This window comes from Rhodofomes roseus, assembly GCF_022264815.1.
Source record: "Rhodofomes roseus strain CIRM-BRFM 1785 chromosome Unknown C8Q71scaffold_30, whole genome shotgun sequence".
In the NCBI taxonomy this organism is placed as follows: domain Eukaryota; kingdom Fungi; phylum Basidiomycota; class Agaricomycetes; order Polyporales; family Fomitopsidaceae; genus Rhodofomes; species Rhodofomes roseus.
In genome coordinates this window covers 187,774-209,757 of record NW_025952986.1, presented here as the reverse complement: position 1 = coordinate 209,757, position 21,984 = coordinate 187,774, and the positions used below count along the sequence as shown (strand labels likewise).

At 55.6% G+C, this 21,984-nt stretch overlaps 6 protein-coding genes across 6 annotated transcripts; 2 read left to right on the top strand and 4 right to left on the bottom strand.

Annotated features, from left to right (window-relative positions):
* Nucleotides 1-116: 116 nt before the first annotated feature.
* Nucleotides 117-2,660, top strand: C8Q71DRAFT_785117 (class II aaRS and biotin synthetase). Its single transcript, XM_047925065.1, has 5 exons — nucleotides 117-307; nucleotides 400-1,616; nucleotides 1,668-2,032; nucleotides 2,091-2,292; nucleotides 2,350-2,660. Exons 2-5 carry the CDS (start codon nucleotides 415-417, stop codon nucleotides 2,549-2,551), a joined length of 1,971 nt encoding a protein of 656 aa, XP_047773897.1. The 5' UTR covers nucleotides 117-307; nucleotides 400-414; the 3' UTR covers nucleotides 2,552-2,660.
* On the bottom strand, nucleotides 2,651-7,267 carry C8Q71DRAFT_785114 (uncharacterized protein). Its single transcript, XM_047925064.1, has 13 exons — nucleotides 6,625-7,267; nucleotides 6,217-6,574; nucleotides 6,028-6,088; nucleotides 5,725-5,975; nucleotides 5,617-5,669; nucleotides 5,490-5,562; nucleotides 5,220-5,431; nucleotides 5,078-5,158; nucleotides 4,837-5,015; nucleotides 4,439-4,773; nucleotides 4,268-4,378; nucleotides 4,042-4,219; nucleotides 2,651-3,987 (listed from the first exon to the last, which is right to left on the bottom strand). Exons 1-13 carry the CDS (start codon nucleotides 6,935-6,937, stop codon nucleotides 2,779-2,781), a joined length of 3,414 nt encoding a protein of 1,137 aa, XP_047773896.1. The 5' UTR covers nucleotides 6,938-7,267; the 3' UTR covers nucleotides 2,651-2,778.
* Nucleotides 7,268-7,977: 710 nt separating this feature from the next.
* C8Q71DRAFT_785112 (argonaute-like protein) lies at nucleotides 7,978-11,607 on the bottom strand. Its single transcript, XM_047925063.1, has 7 exons — nucleotides 11,492-11,607; nucleotides 10,950-11,429; nucleotides 10,288-10,763; nucleotides 9,213-10,237; nucleotides 9,055-9,162; nucleotides 8,756-9,005; nucleotides 7,978-8,700 (listed from the first exon to the last, which is right to left on the bottom strand). The coding sequence occupies exons 2-7, from the start codon at nucleotides 11,129-11,131 to the stop codon at nucleotides 8,372-8,374; spliced, it is 2,370 nt and encodes a 789-aa protein (XP_047773895.1). The 5' UTR covers nucleotides 11,132-11,429; nucleotides 11,492-11,607; the 3' UTR covers nucleotides 7,978-8,371.
* Nucleotides 11,238-12,009, top strand: C8Q71DRAFT_360422 (uncharacterized protein). Its single transcript, XM_047918067.1, has one exon. It carries the CDS (start codon nucleotides 11,344-11,346, stop codon nucleotides 11,794-11,796), a length of 453 nt encoding a protein of 150 aa, XP_047773894.1. The 5' UTR covers nucleotides 11,238-11,343; the 3' UTR covers nucleotides 11,797-12,009.
* A 2,165-nt stretch (nucleotides 12,010-14,174) lies between these two features.
* Nucleotides 14,175-15,697, bottom strand: C8Q71DRAFT_360388 (uncharacterized protein). The gene is made up of 5 exons (XM_047918066.1): nucleotides 15,445-15,697; nucleotides 14,632-15,357; nucleotides 14,532-14,574; nucleotides 14,283-14,455; nucleotides 14,175-14,222 (listed from the first exon to the last, which is right to left on the bottom strand). Exons 2-4 carry the CDS (start codon nucleotides 15,239-15,241, stop codon nucleotides 14,332-14,334), a joined length of 777 nt encoding a protein of 258 aa, XP_047773893.1. The 5' UTR covers nucleotides 15,242-15,357; nucleotides 15,445-15,697; the 3' UTR covers nucleotides 14,175-14,222; nucleotides 14,283-14,331.
* Nucleotides 15,698-17,485: 1,788 nt separating this feature from the next.
* C8Q71DRAFT_842462 (uncharacterized protein) lies at nucleotides 17,486-19,670 on the bottom strand. Its single transcript, XM_047926548.1, has 8 exons — nucleotides 19,504-19,670; nucleotides 19,367-19,441; nucleotides 19,194-19,308; nucleotides 18,951-19,127; nucleotides 18,616-18,887; nucleotides 18,299-18,551; nucleotides 18,071-18,239; nucleotides 17,486-18,015 (listed from the first exon to the last, which is right to left on the bottom strand). Exons 1-8 carry the CDS (start codon nucleotides 19,559-19,561, stop codon nucleotides 17,542-17,544), a joined length of 1,593 nt encoding a protein of 530 aa, XP_047773892.1. The 5' UTR covers nucleotides 19,562-19,670; the 3' UTR covers nucleotides 17,486-17,541.
* Between the last annotated feature and the right edge of the window lie 2,314 nt (nucleotides 19,671-21,984).

The window sequence follows — 21,984 nt, the reverse complement described above, 5'->3', positions numbered from 1 at the left end:
TACAACCATTCCAACGTGATGCATCAGCCTAGTTAGCTCTTCTCTTGTTCTCCTCCTAAATGGCAGTAAAATACTGACATCGATTGTCGAGGGCATCCGAATCGGGATTGGGATCTGTGAGATCTAGACATGATGGTTTGGGTGGCCTGAGATTCGAATCTTACTCAACACCACCATCACGACAGTGGTTGTGTTAGGCCATTTCCATCTCGTCTTTGTCCGCGCTTCACAGAGAGGTGGTTTCGCAGTCGAAACTGCCAAGGCGCGTGCAGATTCCTCGTGCATCTCCCCAGTTCACGTTGTGCTTGTGAGCAATCCGAAGTTCAGGCTGCGGCTTCTGCTCATGTCTCGATGGTTTGGGTCCCGCGCGGAAAACCGGCTGTCATTGCTTCATTATAGAACGACTCAAGAGAAATGAATGTCCTCGTCTACTCAGGACCGGAGGTACTGGCATCCTCAGTCTCGCATTGCATCACGTCCCTGCGCACCATTCTTGTCCCTAACTACGCGGTGCAAAGCATCACAAAACAATTGCTATCCTCTCAAGCATGGCTGGGAAGCTGTGCCTTGCTCGTCTTCCCCGTGTGCAGAAGCGCTCCCATCGACCCCGCTCTCAGATCGACTGTCGAACGCTATGTCCAGGACGGTGGCAAACTGCTGACAATCGGTGCGACCGTCAAACTGCAGTCGCGCGAGGCAATCTCGGCTGCTGGACTGCAAGAGCGATTGTCCAAGATGACGCTTTCCCCGCAGAACACTGCCTTGGTGTTCTCGGACAAGCCTTCGGGCAACAAGGTGTCCGTATCTTTCGAGGGTCGCACTATCGAGAACGCGCAGCTCGCAACGGTATCGCTGGGTGATCTGCGCGTCCACGGACTGCCGCGCGTTGGAAGCTTCGAAGGTATCGATGGTGTGGGCTCCGCCATGCTTGAGCCTCTGGCGCATATCGTGGAAGATGAAGCACGTACAAGCGTTGCGACGGCGAAGCTATCATACGGGAAAGGTTGTGCAATACTCTGCGCCTGCCTCGTCGACCATCCGCTCACAGCAGAGCCGCTTAAACCTCAGCTCACGCGCCCCCCTTCGTCGATGTCCGACGACCAGGTGCAGAACGCGGAACACCAACGCCAGCAGCTCCTTCGGTGTACACTGGAATTGCTAGGACTCGTCCCCCCGGAGAAGACATCAAATTCTCTCAGTCCGCTTCCACAATTTCTGACGTGTCCTCCGGCGAAGCCATGGGTTGTGGATCACGTACTGGCTGCGTTGTCAAACAAACCGCTTCTATCCGACAGACCGATCGTCCTGCAGGACAGCAATGATACATTTTATTACTATCTTGCCTCCGAGGGTTGGCAAATCCTCGACAAGGCTCGCCAGGAATCTGGAAGACGAACGGATCCGTCGCTGTGGAATCCGAAACACGTTCTAGTCTACCGCGATGGCCTGCTCCCTTCGGCAGAACAAACGCCTCTCTTCAATGTGAGAAAATTCCACGAAGAGCTGGCTCCAGCTCGGCGCAACGCCGGTCTTCACGACCAGGAAGATGCATGGGGAATGGGCGAAGCCTTCCTCTATGGAGAGGTAGTCACAAGCACGCAAACTATGCTCGACAAGTAGGTTTATTCTCGCGACGAAGTCTCCCGTTCTTATTCTTCCCATTCCAGGAACACTCGCTTACTCTCATCGATCCCCACGCCGCTAGTCTCCCTCGCCTCCCATCAACTCGCCGGGCGTGGACGCGGGACAAATATCTGGCTCTCCCCCTCAGGTTGTTTACAGTTCTCCCTACTCCTTCGCGTCGCCCTCTCCGACTTCCCTGCGAGCAAGCTCGTCTTCGTACAGTACCTCTTCGGTCTCGCCGTCGTAGAGGCGTGCAGAGACGACGGCGTTCTCGGAAAAGAAGGCAAACGGGTTAGGCTGAAATGGCCGAACGACGTGTATGTAGTGACAAGCGACGGGGAGAAAAAGAAGATCGGCGGCATTCTTGTTAACACCAGTTTCTCTGGCGGGAAGGTGGACATCGTCATCGGTAATAACCCATTGTTTTGTTTCACTACTTATTGTCACTGAGCGGTTCGCGGGCGTAGGCAGCGGGTTGAATGTCTTCAACCCTCCACCGATCCAATCTCTCCTGCAGCTCGTCCCTTCCCAATCTGACATCTCGTTGACCATGGAACGCACCGCCGCCATCATCCTCACCAAGTTCGAAGGACTATGGACCACGTTCCTCCAGCACAAGGGCTCCTTCGAGCCCTTCCTAGACCTCTACTACGACAGATGGCTGCATTCGTCAGTACACCCTTGCCTTACCCCTTTCTACGCGATGCTCAGGAATTGGTCGCACAGGGATCAACTCGTGGAGTTGACAACCGTGACACCACCTCAAATGGTTCGCATCATCGGGATCACGAGCGGCCACGGGTTGCTGCGCACGATGCCCGAGAGGGACGGTTGGTCGGGAGGTGGCGGTGGGACGTACATTGATCTGCAACCTGACGGCAACAGCTTCGACCTCATGGCTGGCCTTATCAAGGCGAAGACACTGTAGTTTGGTAACAGATAGAAACGTTTGTAACATCATTTGTATGATACCAGCGACGCCAGCTGCGGGAAAGACGAAGAGAGAATCTCACTGCAGAGCCAGTGATACTTAGTCAGACCTGATATTGAGAACTGTTCCGAACAAACATGGAATAGTGTACAAGTGCATGTGGAGATCCAGGTGGTAATAGTACAAAGTCCCATATGACCGTCCATAGGCCCTCCCTCCGCCTATTAGGCCTCCGTCTCAACATCCGGCTCCCTCGAATGCATCTTCATCCGCTCCTTGACAGCATGCACGCCCTCCTCGACGTTGTCCTTCATCCACTGAGCGGTGCGTGCAGGCTTGGCCTGCATGACCCCGCGGTGCCCACGATGCAGCTCCCTCTCGTGCTGCCGCCAGTCCTTCAGCTTCGCAATGGGACCTTTCCTCCCGCCATCTTCAGATCCCCGACCGGACTCTCCGACCTCGTCGCTGGCCCCCTCGTGTTCTTCGGGATGTTCTAGCACCTGCTCCTCAGTCTCCACCGCATCGGTCGAGACGACAGTGTTCGCGCCTTCCGTCCTGCTTTCATCGCCTACACCTAACGGGGACGTATCGCCACCGGCCTCGTTGATAGGACCGCCGCTCGCGGTCTTGTCATCCTCGGGAGTCCCGGCAACGCGTCCGTCAGCCCGACTGGTCTCGTTGTTTTCCTGAGATTGGTGGTCTCCGGGCGTAGTCTTCACGCCCATCTTCCCGACTCCGTCCCGCATGTGCCCTGCCTTCTGCCTATCATACTGATCCCAGGCCTCACGCTTCTTAGCGCCCCCGCCCGTGAGCAGCTGGTGATGGAGGCCCGAGATTCCCGGCTTGAAGCACATGTCGAGGAAAAGCGAGCCAATACGTTCGACGTTCTCCTTGTCGGTATCCCAGTAGGAAAGGTCACCATCGGGTGGCACGTAGTTGAGCTTGAGCCGGGAATAGTCTCCGTGCTTCGCCTGCCATAGGGCGATCTCCACCCGCCCGTCGTTATTGTCCACGAGATCACGCAACCAGAGCACCCCAAGTGCCTTCCGCCCCGACGCCTTGAAGACACTGGCGTCGCGGATAGACACTAGGAGCGCTGCACCATACCGTTGTCGCACGGGAAGTTTTGAGGAGTCAGGCTCGCTCCACACTACTTGGTCGTCACGTTTCTCTGCTTTCTTCCGAGAAACCTTCTGTTCTGCAGCAGTTGTCGTGACCTTCATGTGGACCTCGCAGTACGACAGATCGTCCTTCGATTGAACGGCGATATTGTGGATCTCGAGCGTACCGGTCTCGAAGCCCAACAAGTTTGGCGGAAGCTTGGCTTCGACAGGTCTGAAGAGCACCGAGATGCGGATGCGGCCGTAACCGATGCCCTGCTCGATGGACCAGAAACGGGTGACCTCAGATGCGTTCACCAGCAACTCAGATAGCTGGACAAACTTGTCATCAGGTGAACGATGTAGCGATCAAACAAGTCGACATACCTTCAGCAAGACTATACCGAGCACGGGATCGTTCTCCCGCATCCGTGAGTCCTTGACAGTAACAGTGACGTGCGACTTGCGTCGGTCCCGGATGAACCTTTCCATACCCGCGTTGAACATGGGCGAGCTCGTGATCGGCTTCACACGCGTCTCGTACACCAACTCGTCATTCAGCGAGCTAAAAGCCGATCAATGACTTCCAAGAGGGCAGGAGCAAGCAACATACATAGTACAGTAACTGGATGGTAGGCCCTCGCCCTCTTCCCGCGGTTCGTTTGAGTCATCTTGGCCTTTGTTTTCTGTCCCAGATGTCTCGCCTCTCCGCACCGTCAAACCGCTGAACACTCAACAGTCAGAGCACCGCCACAACATGTCTAGATCCGTTCAGCGGACATACCGGATTTCGTGCACCTGCACACTCAGGATCCCACTGACCCACTCTTCGTCAGGAGGCGTAGTCAATACCGCCGCCTCCAAATCATTGAGCGACACCGCACGAGCCTCCTTGAACTCCGGCTTCTGCCGGAGGTCGTCCGGGATGCCCGGATCCGTGCCGTCCGTAGAGAGCGCAGAGTTGGGCGGAAGTTTGCCGTAATATCCGACGGTGTACTCGACGTTGCCGGGGCGGTGGCGGGAGTCTGGGGACGAGAGTGGGGAGACGCGCCGAATGGGCTTTGCTCGTTGCCTGATCAGCTCGACGACGTCGATCTCGTGGTAGCCCAGCATGTCGTCCTGCAAGTTATGACGTGGATCATTAGGACTGTCTCGACTGTATGGGGAGCATAAGATCCATACCACACTCATCCGGTCGCTGTCCCACAGCTGGAAGCTGAGCTTCTCCCTCAACTTTGCGGTGTTCACATCCACGAGCACGAAGGCCGTTTCTTCGAAGACCGGGTTCAAATCTCCCTTGATAATCCGGGTTGAGTACAGAGGCTTGCCAAGTCGCGAGAATGTAAGCGTGATATATGGATCTACTGGACAGACATACGGTGAGAGGCCAATAAAGGTGATGTGAGCATACGGGGACACTAACCGGATGCCCCATTCGTATCGGCCTTTGCCAGCCCAGTAGCTCGATGGATGTGGACGACAAGAACACCCAGTGCCTCCGTATCTGTCAGGAAACCTATCAGCACTCCGAACGCAGCAACGACGACTGGGAAGAACACACGCACCCTTTTTGATGTCGTCCCCATTGATGAGTTTCTGGAGGTCGAGGGTCAGGCTCTTCGGGGCAACATACTCAGCCGCGGCAGTGTTGATCGCGCTCGAGATGAAACCAGAGAGGAAGGGTACGTTCATCACGTTTGGCAGTCGCTCGCTCAGTGGTACGACACTAATCGTGACATGTGGCAAACCGAGTAATGTGATCATCGTCGTTTTGACACTACGTGGAAGGACGCATGAGCGAACGATGAGGTGACTGGTGTGCCTGCAGGACGTACAATGGCGGAGTTGAGATGAGCTGCAGACGCGCACGCGCAGTTCCAATGGCCCCAGTTACCTCCACCCAGACAGCTGCACAGAAATGATGAGTACCACGAGTACCGTAGAACTGGAAGCGGCACTAACGGAACTTGACCCCGAAGACACCAGTCAAGCCAATGAAAAATTCCACGAGTAAACTGCGGGGCCATCTTGAGCACATTTCTCACATGCACGGCATACAAAGAAACATACTGGATATTTTTCGCCTTGCTCTGCGCCGACTCTCCGCTCGGCTCCGCGCGGTACGCGAATCCAACTTCAAGGTTTACGTGGTCGCCGCCAAGCGCATCCCTGTCCTCTGGAGACATATCCTCGGAATCTACTTCGAGCGACTTGGATATCTCATCCCCATTCTTGCTGTCACCCGCATCGGGCAAAGAGCGGATGGACGTGATACGTGCGGCGTTCCGACCGAGGCCGAGGTCGGCGATGCGGATGGAGTGCTGGTATTGCGTCAACGCGAGCTCAATGACGAGTAACTGTAGAAGGACGTACAACGAAGGAAGGAGCGCTGGATTGCATGATGTCTTCAAGCATGTCTACCAGGGAGCTGAACCTGTCAATTGACCACGGGCTCTGCGTTAGCGTTCATGTTCGTGCCAAAGGACACATTCCACACCAGTAAAGCCTAGAACAGACAGTGATGGGAGTATGAAAGGTGAAACTTAGAGCAGAGCAACGTACATGTCAGGGTTGACAATGGGCCATACGCCTCTCAGCACGGAGTTGACCCATTCCGCGCTCTCCTTGGTGTGTTCCTCTGTTGTGATGTTGCCATCGCCGTCTAGGTCGTCGCCCGCGCGCAGACCACGCACGCGCTCTGAGTGCCAAATGCGATCCTGAAAGTCACCCTGGGATGTGTTCTTCATGCGGAAATGCATGGTATACGCAAGGAAGGTCGGCGGCAGCAGTATGATGGGCCATAGCCAGGGATGTGAGCCAAACAGGAGAGCGAGGAGAAGAGCACACGTGTAGCCCGCCGAGCTATACAGGAAGGCGGTCGATGTGGAGGAGAGCACGACTTTGCGATGCATTTCAATGTCTGCACAGACCGTTAGCTCCTGCACCTTCATAGACTGGACTAGCACGTACCAGGCGGCGGGAACGCGTGGGCCAATACATTCTCTCCGCCTTCCTCCTCCCACTCCGCCTCCATCTTTGGGTCTGCATTCCGTATGGTCAGCTCCTCTCCAGTCGTCGGGTCCGTCGTTCGCATGACATGGCCTTTGGCGAGCCTCTTGGCTGTCTGCGCCGTCTCCTGCTCTGCGTGCTGCCCGGAGCGGTCTTGCACCTGCTGCGCTTTCGCCGCGGTAGCCTTCTCGGGATTGACGAGCGATGTGAGTTTCGTAGTGATTTTGGGCACAGGATTTTTGCCCGAGTAGGGCTCCGCGAGCTTGTGCGACATTGTCGCCTGTCAAGACGAGGATGAAGGATTCAGTTGGGTGTCGTAAAGGGTCGTTAGAGTGGAGAAAGAGAAAGAAGGAGAGCAAAGATGAAGGCGACGGATTGATGTGTCGCTATATGTATGAGTATCACTTGTGGAGCATGCACGAACGCGCATGTCGGTAAGTTCAATCCTATGTCATAGGTGGAGTGGTTGCGAATGCGCAGGACGGGGCGCTGAGGAGACTCCCATGCTTCCTCCGAGTCTATGGACCAGTCGTTTATCTGCACGTAGAGGGGGTCACATCGACAAGCGAAGACACAACACGACATTGAAGACAACGGTCCAAGCTCAAGCCAAAGCTTGAATGAGCGCCGAACGCCATAGGGCTTCCGCGCGAAGATCGGGATCTGGCAGTGTGTCTCTATCGGGCAAGCACAGTCGTTGGCGCAGTGCATGGGAATTCAGAAACCTGAATGATCATCACATACGGCAGTGGCGAGTAAGCTTACAGCAGCCCCAACGCGTTGGATTTCATAACATGAAAGGTACATGGAATCATGCGACTGTGGATTCGCCACAGTCATAGAAACACTCACCTACTCTCAGGCCGTTCAAGTTGAAACAGTCTGAGTTCTTATCGCGGATATGGTCCAGAGTGGGCTGCTGCAAAGGAAATATGATGTCTATTTGCTGCGTGAGTCTTGCGACTTCGGATAAGTTATCGTACTTACTAGGAGTCATGAACAGCGGCGGGTATAACTTTCAAGTCGTACTCTCAGGCTCAACGCCAATGAAACGGGAACTTGAAGGGCAAAGGAGGGGATCTACACTCCTGGGGAACTTACTGCAGCCTTTATATAGTACCTGGCTAATTCCTCAGCCACCTCAGAAGCCGCGGCGGGGAACGAAATCTTGACATGACAGGAGGTAAGTAATCGCAGCGACTCGGAAGGCGGTAGTGACAGATTGCCAGGTGGCAGCTTGAATGGATGTCGTACGTACTGCAGCAACACTCAGTGATTATCGGCTTCCCGAAGCATCATAAGTTATAGGAGAAAGCAAGGAGAAAGTCGATTAGAGTACTTATCACAATAGAGTGCAACATTATTGTGCATCTCCGAACGGTCAGTCGGTCTCGACTTAAGTTATCTATGAAACGAGCTACTCATCCGCTAAGAACGTACACAACATACAGGATCCTAATACAGCTGGATGACCATCAGTCCATGATCTCAGTGCATCGCCAATGCGAACGCACCAACGAACTGGACGAGACCAGCTGTTCTACCTCGAGGGCTGTAAGGTTGAACCCATCCCAAGCATGACGCAACCGTCATCTCCCAGTACATAACATCCATACATACAGTAGCATAGCGGTACAACACTCGCGACCTTCTACGGCTACACCTTATCCTAGGCTAATATTACAACCCCGACACTGCGCTCATTCACTCAAAGATAGAACATCGTATCCTTCAATCTGCCTTTCACGCCGCCGTGCCACATCTTCTCGGCCTCGCGGTACACTTCATCCTCCGCAGATCCACTCGTCGCCGTCGTCCCGCTGTCAGAGTGGCCCTGAAGCAGCGCGTGCAGGTAGCACCGGCCACGCTCGCAGGCCAGATCAGCGTAGTATGCAGGAGAGACGAGGCTGACGGCCTTCGTGGCGCGTGCGAACATGTAGCTGACGTCGTTCGTCAGGCGCTGCAGCCCATCGGCCGTGAAGCCGTTCTCGTCGTGCACGACGTAGTAGTGCGTCGGACGCGTTGTTCCTTGCAGTCCTGTTCATGAACGTAGATGAGCGTCCGTAACCATTTGCAGAAGTATAAAGCGTACCTCCGTGGGCCTGCAGGAAGAAGTCGAAGTCGTAGACTGCCGTGACACCACGGTCGACGACGGTGCCCGCCTTTGGGTTGCCCAAGTTATCGGCATGTTGCGCCTCAGTGGGATAGAACCGGGTATGGTGGCGTTTGCCACAAATGACGATAGAGAGCTTGGGTAGGTAGGGCTTCTGCGCTGTGCCGAACTTTTTGAATGCATTCTTTATCTCTGGCATTTCCTCAGCGACGACGATCGCGAATTGACCCTGAAGTCGGGGATCAGTGGAAGGTCAGCAAGTAAGTTTAGCTACGAACCTCGGAGACTCCGTCGCGATATACGAGGATGCGGTCAGGGAGAACCCTGTTCTTAGCTCTGAACGAGTTCAGACGTTCCTCCATCATAGAGGCGAGGTCGGTGATCATCTGATAGTAACATTAGGCTGATATACATGCAATTTGCGAAAGTGACACACCTCCTTCTTCGACTCCTGAATCCGGAGTGTGGCAGGGAACTGGCCATACCTATCATCCACGCTGGCAACGACAGCCGCGATCGACGGCGTCCCCTTCACGGTTCCGAACCCAGGGTGCGTGACGTCCATGCCGACGAGCATTGTCGGTGCCTGCCTTAACCACGTCATGTTCCTCTGATCGAGCGAATGGTTCACGCCTCCCATCTTCATGTTGACCTTTAGCCCCACGTTCGCATAGTACTGCACCTGGCCCTTCTCCTTCCTGATCTTCGCAGCGTGGACACACACCGTCGTCACATCCAGGTAGACGTCGCACAAATGCTTGATCCCAGAGTAGACATGCTTGTCTCCGTTGGAGAGGACGACGAGCACCATGTTCGGCTTCGGGGTGACTGAGATAAGCTTCGCCCGAATCGTCGCGATGGCCTTCTTCCTGATCGGGTCGGTCGGCTCCTTGCGCGGCAGGTTGACCGAGGCGATCGCAGGTTCGTCCCTCCCGACCTGCATGCCCGACTTCCTGCACATCGCCATGAACCCCTGGATGACGTTCCTCAGCTCCGGGTCGTTCTCGCCCGCAAACTCGTCGCGCGCGTTCCCGTCCTGGATGAGGAGCACGGCCCACTTCTCGAGGCGGCCGCCCACGGCGAACTTGACGTCGCGCAGGTTCCAGCTCGCGCGGTCGTCGACGCGCGGCGAACCCTGGCCGTATTGCAGCTGCGGCGGCTGGAGGATGCGCCCCGGGACGACTGCCATCTCCGAGCCGATGCTCACGCCGAAGGCTGCGAGCGGGTTCGGGCCCTCGCGGAAGCCCAGCTCGTCCAGCCCGCGCTCGGTGATCGCGCGCGCGTTAACGTTCGGCGGCTGCAGCGCGACGGTGATCATCGAGGCGATGTGCTCGTCGAGGAGTTTACCGCGGAACGGTTGCCGCTCGAGGATCGTGCAGACCTCGGCGGGGAGCAGGTTTTGCTTCTGGCCGCCGACGTCGATGAGTGGCAGGTCAGGAAACTGCAGTCGGATGTTGTACTCTGTAGGGAGCATGAGCGGTAGAGATGATCGTACGAGAAACGGCACTCACTTCGCTGGAAATACTGCTCTACCGTCACCTCCCCGTAGTCGTCGGTGCGGAACTTGTGCTGACGGGCGTTGACCCTCGCCGCCGTCTTCACTGTCTTCGTGTAGCCAAGGTGAGTGGTCTTCACGCGGACGCCCTTCACGAAAGCCGCATAGCGTGCGCCGAAGCTCGCATTGTAGAACTCCTGCATGCGGACGGCGAGGTTGCCCGGCGTGTAGAATGCCGTCGTGCACACGTTCACGTTGACCATCAACTGCTTGTACGCCGGACGCACGGACGAGTAGAAGCCACGCCACGCCTCGAGCCCCCCGCCCAGCGAGAGCGGCGGATGCGCCGCCGACGGGTGGAAGAATCGGTTCTTGCCTACCATGACGCCACCGCCTCCCGGACGATTCGGGTGTGCCGCAAGGATAAGGTTCAGCGCAGCAATGACAGGGAGGACGTCGTATCCACGGTGCTGCCGCTGTCCGTCGAGATAACTTACACAGCAAAGTCAGCATGCATCCGCCCTAAAGCGACAATGTGAGAGGAAAAAAACGGGAGCGAGAGACAAGCCAGACCCTGAGGACCCAGCTGTACTGGAGGGTACTTCAAGTACACCAGTACCCCGAGACCCTGGCACTCCCTCGTCTGACCGATGGAACAACGATAAAGGGGACACGTACTTGACGAGACTCTGCGTCTCGATGTCTTGGATGTACTTGATGGTGAGGGCGAACTCCTTCGGCTTCTTCTTGTCTTCGTCCTCATCTTCATCCGTGTACGTGACCTGCACAACGAGTGGCTGCGGGAGCTTGAACGACGAGATCAGCTTGGTACTGTGGTCGTGCGCGACCCGCCCGACCATGCCCGCATTGGCCCAGTCGGCTGTCTGTTCCGCGAGCTGGAATATCCTGCGCTTTATCCGCTTGATGGCCGTAGCGGGCGTGATGGCGACATCGTACTCGTGGAGTGGCCCCTTGGGCACGCGCACGGGGAAGAAGTTCGTGCGCAACTTAATCTGAACGCCACCGGTTCCGAAGCCAGGCCGCACAGGCAAGTCCGTGTCCTGAACCGTCAATGACCTCAAGGAGGCCACGAGGGCTTCCTCAGAATTGTCCGTCAGACGCGCATCGACGTTTGCCGGCACGCCAGGCAGGAAGACCCTGCAACAAACGAGGCAAGTTGAGTGTCGCCCGTCAGTACAAGGGAGCACGAAGCGACTCACCCTGCCGGTTCCCTGGGTGGCCCTCCCCTTCCCCGGCCTCTGTCCCCTCCTCGGAAGCCTCCTCCTCCACGGTCCCCCCCTCGGAAGCCTCCTCCTCCACGGTCTCCCCCTCTGAATCCGCCGCGATCGCCGCCTCTATATCCTCCACGGTCGCCGCCACGGAAGCCCCCTCCACCACGGTCCTGGTACCCGCCGCGGCCTCCTCCGCGGTCGCCCGGTGCAGGGCTTCCGCGGCCGCCTCGCCCTCTGTCATAGCCTCGTCCTCGATCGCCGCCCCTGTTCATCTGTCACTTCGAGTGCGTTGAGCGGTGGACGGTGTGGTAGTCGCAAGGACAGTGGTCGAGGGTGGTTGCGTCCGGCGCGCGTATATAGTCCGGACACAGCCTCGTGGCTTGGTGATATTCATGCACTGTTATGGACAACCGCGCGTCTCTGTATGGTAGCACCAAAGGGTCCGTCTGAGTTAGTCTCCGTTGCTGATCAAAAACTGACAAAACGAGATACTTGTCTGAGTCAAGACTTGACTCGAAATCTCTGACTCTGAGGATCATCCGTAAACAGTATGTTTCTACCACGTGGCTTCACTTGACTCCTGTATTTTCGATTTGTTCGGGACCGCCGAAGACATATGTAGCGGATCGTGATGCAACCTTGTTTTTGCCTGGAAACCTTGTTCCAGCATAGCCTTGCCGCTGTCGTCTTCAAGTCGTCCTGGACCGGCGGCAGTCCATCCGGATTCCGGAACCCCGGAAAGTCATCGAAACCCCTATGAAGAGGCTGGTTTTCATCAAACATGCTGCTAACATGCTGGAACACTGGCATTTCATGTTTGGGACGTTCTGAGTCCGTGCATGTAGTGTAGTTCCCCAAAAGGTTCCCCGCGGGCCGCGGGGGCGCATTCAAGTTATTGGTGGGTTCTTCGGAGTTTGAAAGATTTGCCCGCGGTGGCGGTGCTAATAAGAACATTTCTGCAACAAAGACATAAGTAGATTGTTACGTTGACAGCAAGTAGTACTTAAGTAACATAGGCAGGCCGTGACGCACCGTATTTTCTGACATAAGTATCCCCTTGGTATCCCCTATCATAATGTTCATTGTTCTCTGCGAACACCTGATGCTAGACAAGATATCGTTTTTGGCAGGGATCCCGGCCCGGTAAGCTTACTTGGTTAACTTACCAAACCAGTAGAAACTGAATAGATTCTCGTGCTAACCTCGCAGTAGATACCAGTAATGGTCACTAGCTTCACTCGGTGGGTTTCCAACGCTGCAGCTTCTTCTGTGTATGGAAACCGAAAGTGAGCAGCCTCGCTTCCTGTCACAGAAGTGACATCTGGTGATCCGTGATCTCGGCTATCGGGTCACGGTTAGGCGACGCGCCACATCTAGTCACAGAACCCCGCCGTGCCGCGCCATATCCCCGATGGCCCACGCTTCGTTGTCGTCGTCGCCGGCAGCGAGCTCCGCCCCAGCACCTACGAATCTACTGTCCAGCACATGTCATACACCATTGAGTAACCGTTCATTTAAAAAAAATACTGTGATTGCTGGAATTTGCGCAAGCGACTGCGTTGCCCGAAACTATTATTTTGCACAATCCAGGCACAATGCACAAGACTCAGGTCTGCCGCCACTCAAGTACTCATCGACATCCGCGACGACTCACCACAAACTCGCCAGCAGCGGTCGAGCCCTGGTCGAGCCTATCTGGGCGTCCGTGGGAATTGAACCATAGCGTAAGCGCCCGAGCGCGTCCCCAGCGCGCCCGAGCGCGTGTCTAAGTCTCTGCACGCTCGTCGCTCGACTCTCGTGTCGATGCTCCACGTCCACCTCTCACACACCTGAATGGCCGGCCGACACGTCAGGCCCCACTGCAACTTAGTCCTCAAGCCAACTGCGAGGAAGAACAGTTACTCTGCGCGTCTTGCGGCTGCCCTCGCACGCACACCTCGCCCACGCAAACGGGCCGCGCGGTGCGTTTGCCGGCGAGGACATGTCCGACACAGGCGACTACGACGCAGATTTAGGGCTGCCCTATGTGTGGAATCCGGAAAAGCGACTCGCGCCCAGCGATGCAACCCATGTGCAGCGACTTGCGTCCTGTTGCGACATCCTCCACCGCGATACAGGCCACTGCGGTACGTCGCTTCCTCTGCCTGCCCACCTATCATATGTACTGACCTGCGGACCTGCCCACAGACGGTGGACCTGCGAATACCCGCGCGCGTGACCTGTACCCACTGCGGCGGGACTGTGCGCAGGCGGGTACGGGTACGGGTCGAGCTTGGGATACCCATAGTATACCCGTGCTCGGCGCCATTGGCGGCTATCCCACCGTAGTGTAGCACGGTCGAGCTTCAGCGTCACTGCGTCAACGCGACTCAGAGGCTCAAACACGTTCTATAGTGACTAGTCACCGGATTTGAATTACGATGCCAAACTGGCTGCATTATGGTTAACATATGTGTAGTAGTGAGCGAGTGTGACTCGGACTCGGAGATGGGGGATCATAGCATGTACTAGGGATGCACGGTGTAGTAGTGATGAATGTAATGTAGTACGGATTGTCGCAGTGATTAAAGGCATACTACTATGGACATTAACACCATCTCGTTGAATGAACGGCAGCGTGCTCAGACTGCGACTGCGTTATAGGGAGGATGATCACGGCTCAGGCTTCTAATTCAACAGACATCTAGGACCCCCGGGGCGTTGCGCTGTCACTGTCCTGCTGAACAATAAGTGCATTAGTGCTTCGATTGAATCTGGAGTATGATTCAACCGTGCTCACCGATGCCTGGCACTGCTCGGCCACTCGAACGTCTTTCGGATGAAGACCTTCACAACTCGCCACAGTCCGGGAGCTCAAAGTACTTGCAATAGTCATTGCAGACATGATCCCACTGGAAGTCGCGGTGTGTACTGGCGAGGTTTCCCTTGCTGAACAGTTCGCGGCCAAGGCAGCTACCAAGAGTCCAATCATGGCATCAGAGGTTTGGAAAAAACCGGCAAAAATGAGCCAAAAACAATCCAGACGTACGGATCTGTGATGATCTGCGGATCCGACAGTAGACTCTTGCCTCCTAGTACATATCATTGAGTCTGTCTTCGTCTACCAAGAAACAAATATTGTCTCATACCTTGGAAGTCGGTCGTGAACGCTTGAGCGCCCGTATGACAGTATTGGAAATGCTGACAAAACGTGAGGAACTCTCCTCGCTTGAAGTTTTGCGAATCACTTGTTTCCGAGTCGGCGAAGCGGTGACGAGCTGTATTATTGTTCATATACTTTCTCCACTCGCCGTCCACCTCTGGATCAATGAGCTCCTCCACCAGGTACACGACCTTGTCGCCTGGGCGTGCGTCGGGAATGTTTGTAACAGCCAAACCCGTGCGGACGTAACGAAAGCGAGGGATTTCCAACGGGCATGGTGCGTGGTGCTCGGCCTCGTATGCGTGAATGAAGTCGTAAACAGCCTGGAGAAGCGCATCTGCCCAAAGCGTAGCAAGCACATCGGTGACAAGCTGAGCAATACGCTCCGTGACAGGTTCATTTGGCTGTACAGCGCTACCGGACGCTACCGAGGATGAGGTGTTGGCGCGTAGTTGCTTCACCGCAACACGCCCGTCAGACGAGGAGAATGGTGATGGGTCGATACGTCCACGCCGCATCGTCTTGAAAGCGCCAGACTGGACTCGGTGGCCGGCGTTGTAGAACATCGTCGCTGTGACAGGTCGAGTACCATGCATCCAAGTGAGAAACCCGAGGCTGGTATCAGACGAGGATTTGCTCTGCTCGCTGATGAGATCATCGTACGACCTAACGGGACACTCATAGAACAAGATTGGGACACTAGTTGCACTCACTAGATATTTAGACAATTGACATGGAATTCGAAGACGATCCCTATTTTTAGCATCCTCATGACAGTGATCATAAGGGAAAGACTCACGGAAACCCAATATGTCCTTCTCCTGCGGTTCACGCTGTCCAGAAAGAGCTTGCTTAATGCGGACTAAAGAAGTCCCGGCAGTGCCAGGATCGTTTGAACTACCAGCAGGCGGCGACGCTCGGCGGCGCTTAGCAGCTGGCCGCAACTCGGGGGCACTGCTAGGCTCGCAGTAGTCCAGCCCGCTACTAGGCTAGCAATGAAATGACCACGTTAGTACCCTACGCCTGTGTGGAAGAAAGAAGGAAGTCCAAACCTGTGGACAGGCTGGATTGGCCTGCGATTCAAATGGCGGGGGCGAGTTGTCTCTCTTTCGCTTCTGAAGTGATTTTGCAGTGGGGCGTGGCCGCGGCCGTGGCTGAGGGGGGCGGGACGAAGCCCGAGGCTCGCCCGGCCGCATGGCTGAGGTTTGTGAAGGACTCTCAGGCTGGAGGCGCGTGGCCGAGGCGACTAGCTCCATGACTGGCTATAGGATGTGAATGTGTCAACATAGTGGAAAAAATCAAATGAGAGCCCGAACGGGAGTCTTGGACGAACCTCGTCAGAGTCATTGTCCAGTCCATCCTCGCAGGCAGGTGAGAGCTGTGCGCGGGCTTTCTTATAGCGCTCGGCATCAGAGACAACAGCACCGTCAATTACAGCCATGATGATGATCGGAGCTCCTTTCTTCGGCTTGCCGTTCACAATACAGAGATCCTTGATTGGGTGTTCGTCGTCGTCAAGGTCACAGTCTTTTGAGTTCCACAACGCCTCAACATGTTCTAGTCGAAGGCAATGGCCGCCGTACTCCTTAAGCCAATCTGGGCTGAAAGCATGGAGGATGATGTTCAGCAAATTCTTCTTGTTGACGCTGGAAGGGATGTATTCCAGTGATCGCGCCTGTAGAAGAATGGCCCGGGAGCAACGGTGATCAATTATGGGGCTTGTCATGAAGTCAGTGAACGTACCAAGAGTACACGAGCCTTCGCACGGCCCTTCTCCCTTGCTACTAGCCGGACGCTCAAGACAACGGTGTGTTCCGTGTGTCCCCCTGATATTGCACGCATTCGAAGCATCTGTCGGGTCTCCCGATATTCACTATGGGCCTCTGGATAACTCGACGTCGAGGGTATAGGAACAGCAAGAGGAGGCATAATGAAAGGACGTCCTTGCCCAGCCGGGCCAGCTGCATGGCCCTGTGGACTGATAAGGTTTCGTTGCGATCTGGAGGTCTTGCGAGGTGATATCGGAAGAGGTGGCGGTGGCATTGCAACGTGTGGGACTTCCAGTTGGCGCGGCGGCCATGATGGTGCAACAGGTTGCACGTTTGACTGGTTTCCTGCACAGTGGGAATGGCTCCGATGACTACCAGCCCAGCTTAGAAACTTTTATGACATACCTCTTTGCGCAGCGGAGACTTGTTTGCGTATCTGATCGTGATTCACGGGCGCCGACACAGGCTGGCCACGTACTATGTGATATTGTATCAACTCACAATCCCCGGCCAGTGAACCAAGAAGTAGAATTCAGCTACCTTTGCTTTGAGACTGTGACACTGAGGTCCTCGGGACACAGATAGACCCAGCCTTGTCGGTGTAGTAGCGATAGCAGTCCGGGCATACACGGATTCTCTGCTGAGTGCCGCTACTGGTATCCCGGCCTTTCAGGTTGACACTCTTCCTTTCGCTAGAGGGATATTGCCTGCGACAAGCAGCCCTCTCGCACCGTACCATGACGTCGCCGCCTGCAACGTGGGATGAACCAGGGTTGAAGGACAGACTGGCAATCACCCTCGAGCTTGACGAGTCCGACATGGCGCCGGCCAGCCGCCTGAGTCCTATAGAGCACCAAAGACAAGAACCTTGAGAACGAACACAAACAAGACTTGATGTGGGTGGATCTGAGCAAGGACTGGCTAGCCAGTCACACTCAGGCAGGACATGGCAGTAGATTGGTTGCGGCAATATGCCTCGATGCCTTTGCCGACTCCTCGTGTCCCGTACAGCAGTGCATTGCCGGTGTGATCTCATTTATGTGAAGTGAGCCCTATGCGGTCATGGCTTGGATAATGAATAAGTGATAGTTGCGAGTACTATGTATGAACTAGCCCGAGCATGCTAATCAGAAGAAGTCCAATCCGATTCCATGACTATCTGAGTCGTCGAGAACCTCCGCATCGGAGATATCAGCAAACAAGTCGCCATCGCCATCATCATCAGCGGCGCTCTGCTCTGCTTGCTCTGGCGGGTGCACTGCGGCGGCCACATCTCCGACACGTTGACGAGCGAATGGAATATCAACAAGATTAGCAGGCATGCATGGTTCGGAATCAGATTCTTCAGGCATGTGATGAGCCTGCCGAGTTTCGTCAAGCATGCTCTGAAATGTGTTATCAGCGGGCATACTGCGCAGACCCGCTAGGATGCGCCGGTAGACGTCCCAGACAGTATCAAATCGGGGTTCAGGACAACCAATAGCCGTCCACACCATGTTGGCGCGCAAAGCAAAGTCGTCTGGGACAAGCTTGAACACAGGATCATGCCGAGGGGCGTAGATAGCCTCTATCTCATCAAAGAGCTCGCTCGAGACAGGAATCTAATGCTTCAATAAGCGACTATTGAGACATGACAAAGCGAGCAACAAGACACACCTTGTAATCAGCTGCGTTGAATTTATGTGGCTTCTGCATCACGAGCATCGGGATACCATTCGGAAGGACCTTCTTGCGGTCCGCACGTCGCTTCGTCCAGTTCTGGAGATGAACCCAGGCATCTGTCTCGCGCTGGAGATATGGTATGAAGACATATCGGAACACCAACCTTCATTACAAACAGGAGTTAGGAACACAAGCAGTAAGGTCAAGATCCGACCAGCTTACATCTCGAGTGGATCTCCAATGTCATACCACCCTTGTTCAACTCCATCATCAATCATCCGCTCGAAGGCAGGAATGAACGACCGACGGAACAATGACCAAAAGATTTCAGGTTTGATGTTCCCGTGCTTGCGAAAGAAGCGGTGCTGAATGGAACCGGAGAGCGCAGCATCGAGCCGGTGACGAAGAGCTGTCTGTGCATAGGCAACTCCAAAGTTCTCTGTACCGGGATCACTCTGAGTCGTGAGCGGAATTCCTGGCAACAGGTACATCATACTATCAGGTATACTACATGTGCGTGTATCAGCGGAGCCTCATACCTTGAATCGCACGCCCAGCATCCAGATGGTACCTTGTGATCAGAGTGGGATTCTTGACCGTCCACCACACCCGGCACCAATGTGTAACCCCAGGAAATGGGTCGAGCCCAACGTGCCAAAAGAGGCCGTGACGTTTGAGTTTTTCATGTTGGTCGATACACCACATGTCGTGGACACCCGCAGAAACGAATTGGCGACGCGTGAACTTGCGAAAGCGCCTCGCTGCAACTGCCTCAGGCTCCGTAAGCCGCAAGTACTCGAGTACAAGTGCCCTTCAATCATCGCACTTAGTGTCATACACCCACAGAACACAGCACGAGGAGAGCGGTGCTCACTTGGGGACGCGAATCTTGTCATTGTGTCGCAGCACCTTCCGAAGTCGGTCGGCTCCAATGTTCGGGAACTGCTTCTTGATCGCCTGGACATGCGTATGGATGCTTTGGATGGTGTGTCCCTGTTTGCAGGTGCTGCGGAAGCCCCATGCTTGGCGGCGGCGGCGGATAGTGTACACACTGGAGAACACAACTCAGTTAGTACTAGTAGGCTGACAAGAATCTAAGGGCTGCAAAGAGACGTACGTTATGCCATAACACTCCTTATCGAAGTGGTCCATCACATGCACGGCAATGTCAACGTCTGACATGCCCAAATGCCAGTAAAATTCGAACACTGGTCGGAGCTTTTCATCTGGCGCTGTTACTAGACATGAGGGACAAAATGTACGAGCGGCGGCGGCGAATGTACAACGCACGGCAAGGACGATGCTGATTAACCTGCTTTGTTGGACCTTGAGCTTCTAAGTTCTCGGGTAGACCAAGTGCGGACGCTGTATGTGGCCAGTGCGGTAGTCAGCTACGGCGGCCACTGTCGTATGAAGCATTCACAGACGGAGCAATGGGGCGTGCGGCCGTTCCGGTTTTGTTCTCTTCTGCCTCGAAGGAGGCATACCGGCGCATACCAGCAGATCGCCAACCAAGGAACAGAACAAGCTTCAAGCAACAACAAGGCAGCTGGCCGGTGCCCAGAGCAAACAGATTCACGGCCGCAGCGCGAACGACCCGCGCAAGCGCGAGTGAACCGCACGTGCACAACGAATTATCACACCAGTACTTCAAGTTCAGTACTTTCTGTTACCAAACGCCGCGGCAGCACTCTTGTGATACAGGCAGGCCCTAGGGCCCTGGAGTTATCTCTTAAGTCTTCATTGCGTATGTATCCTATAGCGGACAATACTACTGGTACCGCAGTCTCGCTGGTTACGTGCACTTTGACGACTAATGATTAGCAGCGCACGCTCCTCAGCTTGCCCATGTCCGCCTGCTCCCCGCCAACCTCCCGAAACAGAGCTCGCGGTCTTCATCACAGAGGTACAGAGGTCGAGGAATAAGATGCCGCCGATGGCATGCCTTGCCGCAACGTGGGAGGTAGTGGAGTACAGCGCCGTGCAAAATAGCAACATCGCGGAGGTTTGCGCGGAAGTGCACTGTGTCGGACCAGTAGTAGTAGAAAAGGGTGACGTCGAAGCCGCCGCTGGACCACAGCGCAAGGACCTTTCCCCGGGGCTGCTCCAAGGAAGGTTGCTGCAGACTTGGTGCCCGCCGTTGCGCCCAGGCAGCGCGCTTGAACTCGGGAGTGGAAAGGTTCCGCACCTCGAAGCCAGTGAGATATCTTCTTGGAAGGTCGAGATGTGCTCCTCAGCCCGCTGGCGCGTAGATCAACGACCTGGCGTACCTTGCATGCGGCGACATTGGCGTCCAAAGCAGCTATGAGTGGTAGGAGCGTCCTGCGCGCACATCCACTAGGCGATTGGCTAGATGCGGCTTGCGAGGCTTCGAGACGCGCGCGCAGCGAACACTCGAGAGGACGTGCAACGCGAGCTGCTCGCCGGTGGATAGCGAATCCCAGGGCGGTTTTCGGGGTGTTTCAGCAGGCTGCGGACAAGCCAGTGAGGGCGCGCTGAAGGTGGGTGGACGGGGAGCGACTTACAGAGCGCGGCTAAGAACGTTGCCTGCGGTTTGGCAGGCTGCTCGTGGCGCACTCTCTGGCTCATGTATGGAACCACTATCATGCTTTGGAGAGCCGGAGTTGCGCGCCGGGGGCGCGGAGTACTGGGGGCACGGTGGGTGGTGATTTTCAGGTGGCCGTGCAGCGCTGTAGACCCGTACCAGCCAGGAACAGCGAGCCAGGGAAGGGACGGGGGGTCAGCACCTGTCCTCGAGAGGCCAAGGTGAAGCCCTATCTCCGTGCCTGCGCGCTGGCGGGCGTTGCCCCTGAGATGGATATTCGGGAAGGCGGTCGCGGCGGCACTGAGAAAGACTGGCCGCGTTCGCTGGCGCGAGGAGCAAGTGGCGACCAAACAACCCGCAACAAGCCGCAGTCTGGGCTACTGTTAAGTTTGCGGATGTTTCATGAGTACGCGTGAGTTACTGTAAAAAGCTTACTGCTACGTGTCGAAGTGCAAATTTGCGTATACACTAATGTATTACTTGAAGCTCGAGTTCGCTCTCGGTGACAATGACGATGAAGTGTGCGCGTCGGGGATGTGGCGCGGCGCAACGGGGTTCTGTGACGCGCGTCGCCTAACCGTGACCCGATAGCCGAGATCACGGATCACCAGATGTCACTTCTGTGACAGGAAGCGAGGCTGCTCACTTTCGGTTTCCATATCTGTGAAGTGAAATGAATTGAGGAGCAAGGCGGCCTAGTCGGTCTTGCTCGACTTCGAAGTGCACGCGCGACCGTCGCGTCGCTCGTCCGTGCAGGGGCATCTTGAGGCTCGCGAAGTAAAGGAAAGAGAAGTAGGGAGACAATCGGTGGTGCAAACGGCCGACTCGGCCCTTTATAAGAACTCACCGTGACGGAGCGAGCAAGAGGGAAAACAACATAAGGAACTAAGAATGGCATCGAAAATCCGTAGCGAGTTCGAAAGGAAGCGTGATTTGTGAAGAGCGACTGTCCGACGACGTATCGGGAAGGAACGATATCGTAAAAGGAAGGTACCTACCATTGGACACCCGCCCGGACGACGTTGGTTCCCCTTCGGCTTTTCGGATTCGTACGGCGGACCATAGTCTCGGTGCGAGGCTGACAGCGACAGCGCGGTAGCACATAGGTGCGGCACCGTCCGACAGCAGTGCTGAGTCGTCGACGCGCCCGCCTTCCTGTCAAGTTCAACGTCCTACATCCGATCCCCCGCTTCCGCCCTCCCATTCGTCGCGAGCGCGCCGGTTGAGTACTACATTTAGCAGATATACGGGGCCATATTGTATTGCTTTTCTGTTCGCGGGGCGCATAGTATGCATGACTCAAATGAGCAATGGAGAGAAGAAACAGGAGATTGGATCGGGGTGGCGTATGACGTCATGACCA

Bases quoted from the DNA above. Each gene is read 5' to 3' on its own strand.
- C8Q71DRAFT_785117 (XM_047925065.1), top strand. From the start codon at position 415: ATGAATGTCCTCGTCTACTCAGGACCGGAGGTACTGGCATCCTCAGTC. The intron at 1,617-1,667 runs GTAGGTTTATTC...TTCCCATTCCAG, and splicing joins ACGCAAACTATGCTCGACAA to GAACACTCGCTTACTCTCAT. The intron at 2,293-2,349 runs GTCAGTACACCC...TTGGTCGCACAG, and splicing joins TACGACAGATGGCTGCATTC to GGATCAACTCGTGGAGTTGA.
- C8Q71DRAFT_785114 (XM_047925064.1), bottom strand. From the start codon at position 6,937: ATGTCGCACAAGCTCGCGGAGCCCTACTCGGGCAAAAATCCTGTGCCC. The intron at 6,575-6,624 runs GTACGTGCTAGT...CGGTCTGTGCAG, and splicing joins CCACGCGTTCCCGCCGCCTG to ACATTGAAATGCATCGCAAA. The intron at 4,220-4,267 runs GTATGTTGCTTG...ATCGGCTTTTAG, and splicing joins CCATCCAGTTACTGTACTAT to CTCGCTGAATGACGAGTTGG.
- C8Q71DRAFT_785112 (XM_047925063.1), bottom strand. From the start codon at position 11,131: ATGGTCGGGCGGGTCGCGCACGACCACAGTACCAAGCTGATCTCGTCG. The intron at 9,006-9,054 runs GTTCGTAGCTAA...CCCCGACTTCAG, and splicing joins ATCGCGACGGAGTCTCCGAG to GGTCAATTCGCGATCGTCGT. The intron at 8,701-8,755 runs GTACGCTTTATA...GTTCATGAACAG, and splicing joins CTTCCTGCAGGCCCACGGAG to GACTGCAAGGAACAACGCGT.
- C8Q71DRAFT_360422 (XM_047918067.1), top strand. From the start codon at position 11,344: ATGACCTCAAGGAGGCCACGAGGGCTTCCTCAGAATTGTCCGTCAGAC.
- C8Q71DRAFT_360388 (XM_047918066.1), bottom strand. From the start codon at position 15,241: ATGCATGGTACTCGACCTGTCACAGCGACGATGTTCTACAACGCCGGC. The intron at 14,575-14,631 runs GTATGAGACAAT...GATATGTACTAG, and splicing joins GTTCACGACCGACTTCCAAG to GAGGCAAGAGTCTACTGTCG. The intron at 14,456-14,531 runs GTACGTCTGGAT...GACTCTTGGTAG, and splicing joins CCGCAGATCATCACAGATCC to CTGCCTTGGCCGCGAACTGT.
- C8Q71DRAFT_842462 (XM_047926548.1), bottom strand. From the start codon at position 19,561: ATGCCTCCTTCGAGGCAGAAGAGAACAAAACCGGAACGGCCGCACGCC. The intron at 19,309-19,366 runs GTGCGTTGTACA...GTCTAGTAACAG, and splicing joins TAATCAGCATCGTCCTTGCC to CGCCAGATGAAAAGCTCCGA. The intron at 18,552-18,615 runs GTATGAGGCTCC...ACCTGTTGCCAG, and splicing joins TGCTGGGCGTGCGATTCAAG to GAATTCCGCTCACGACTCAG.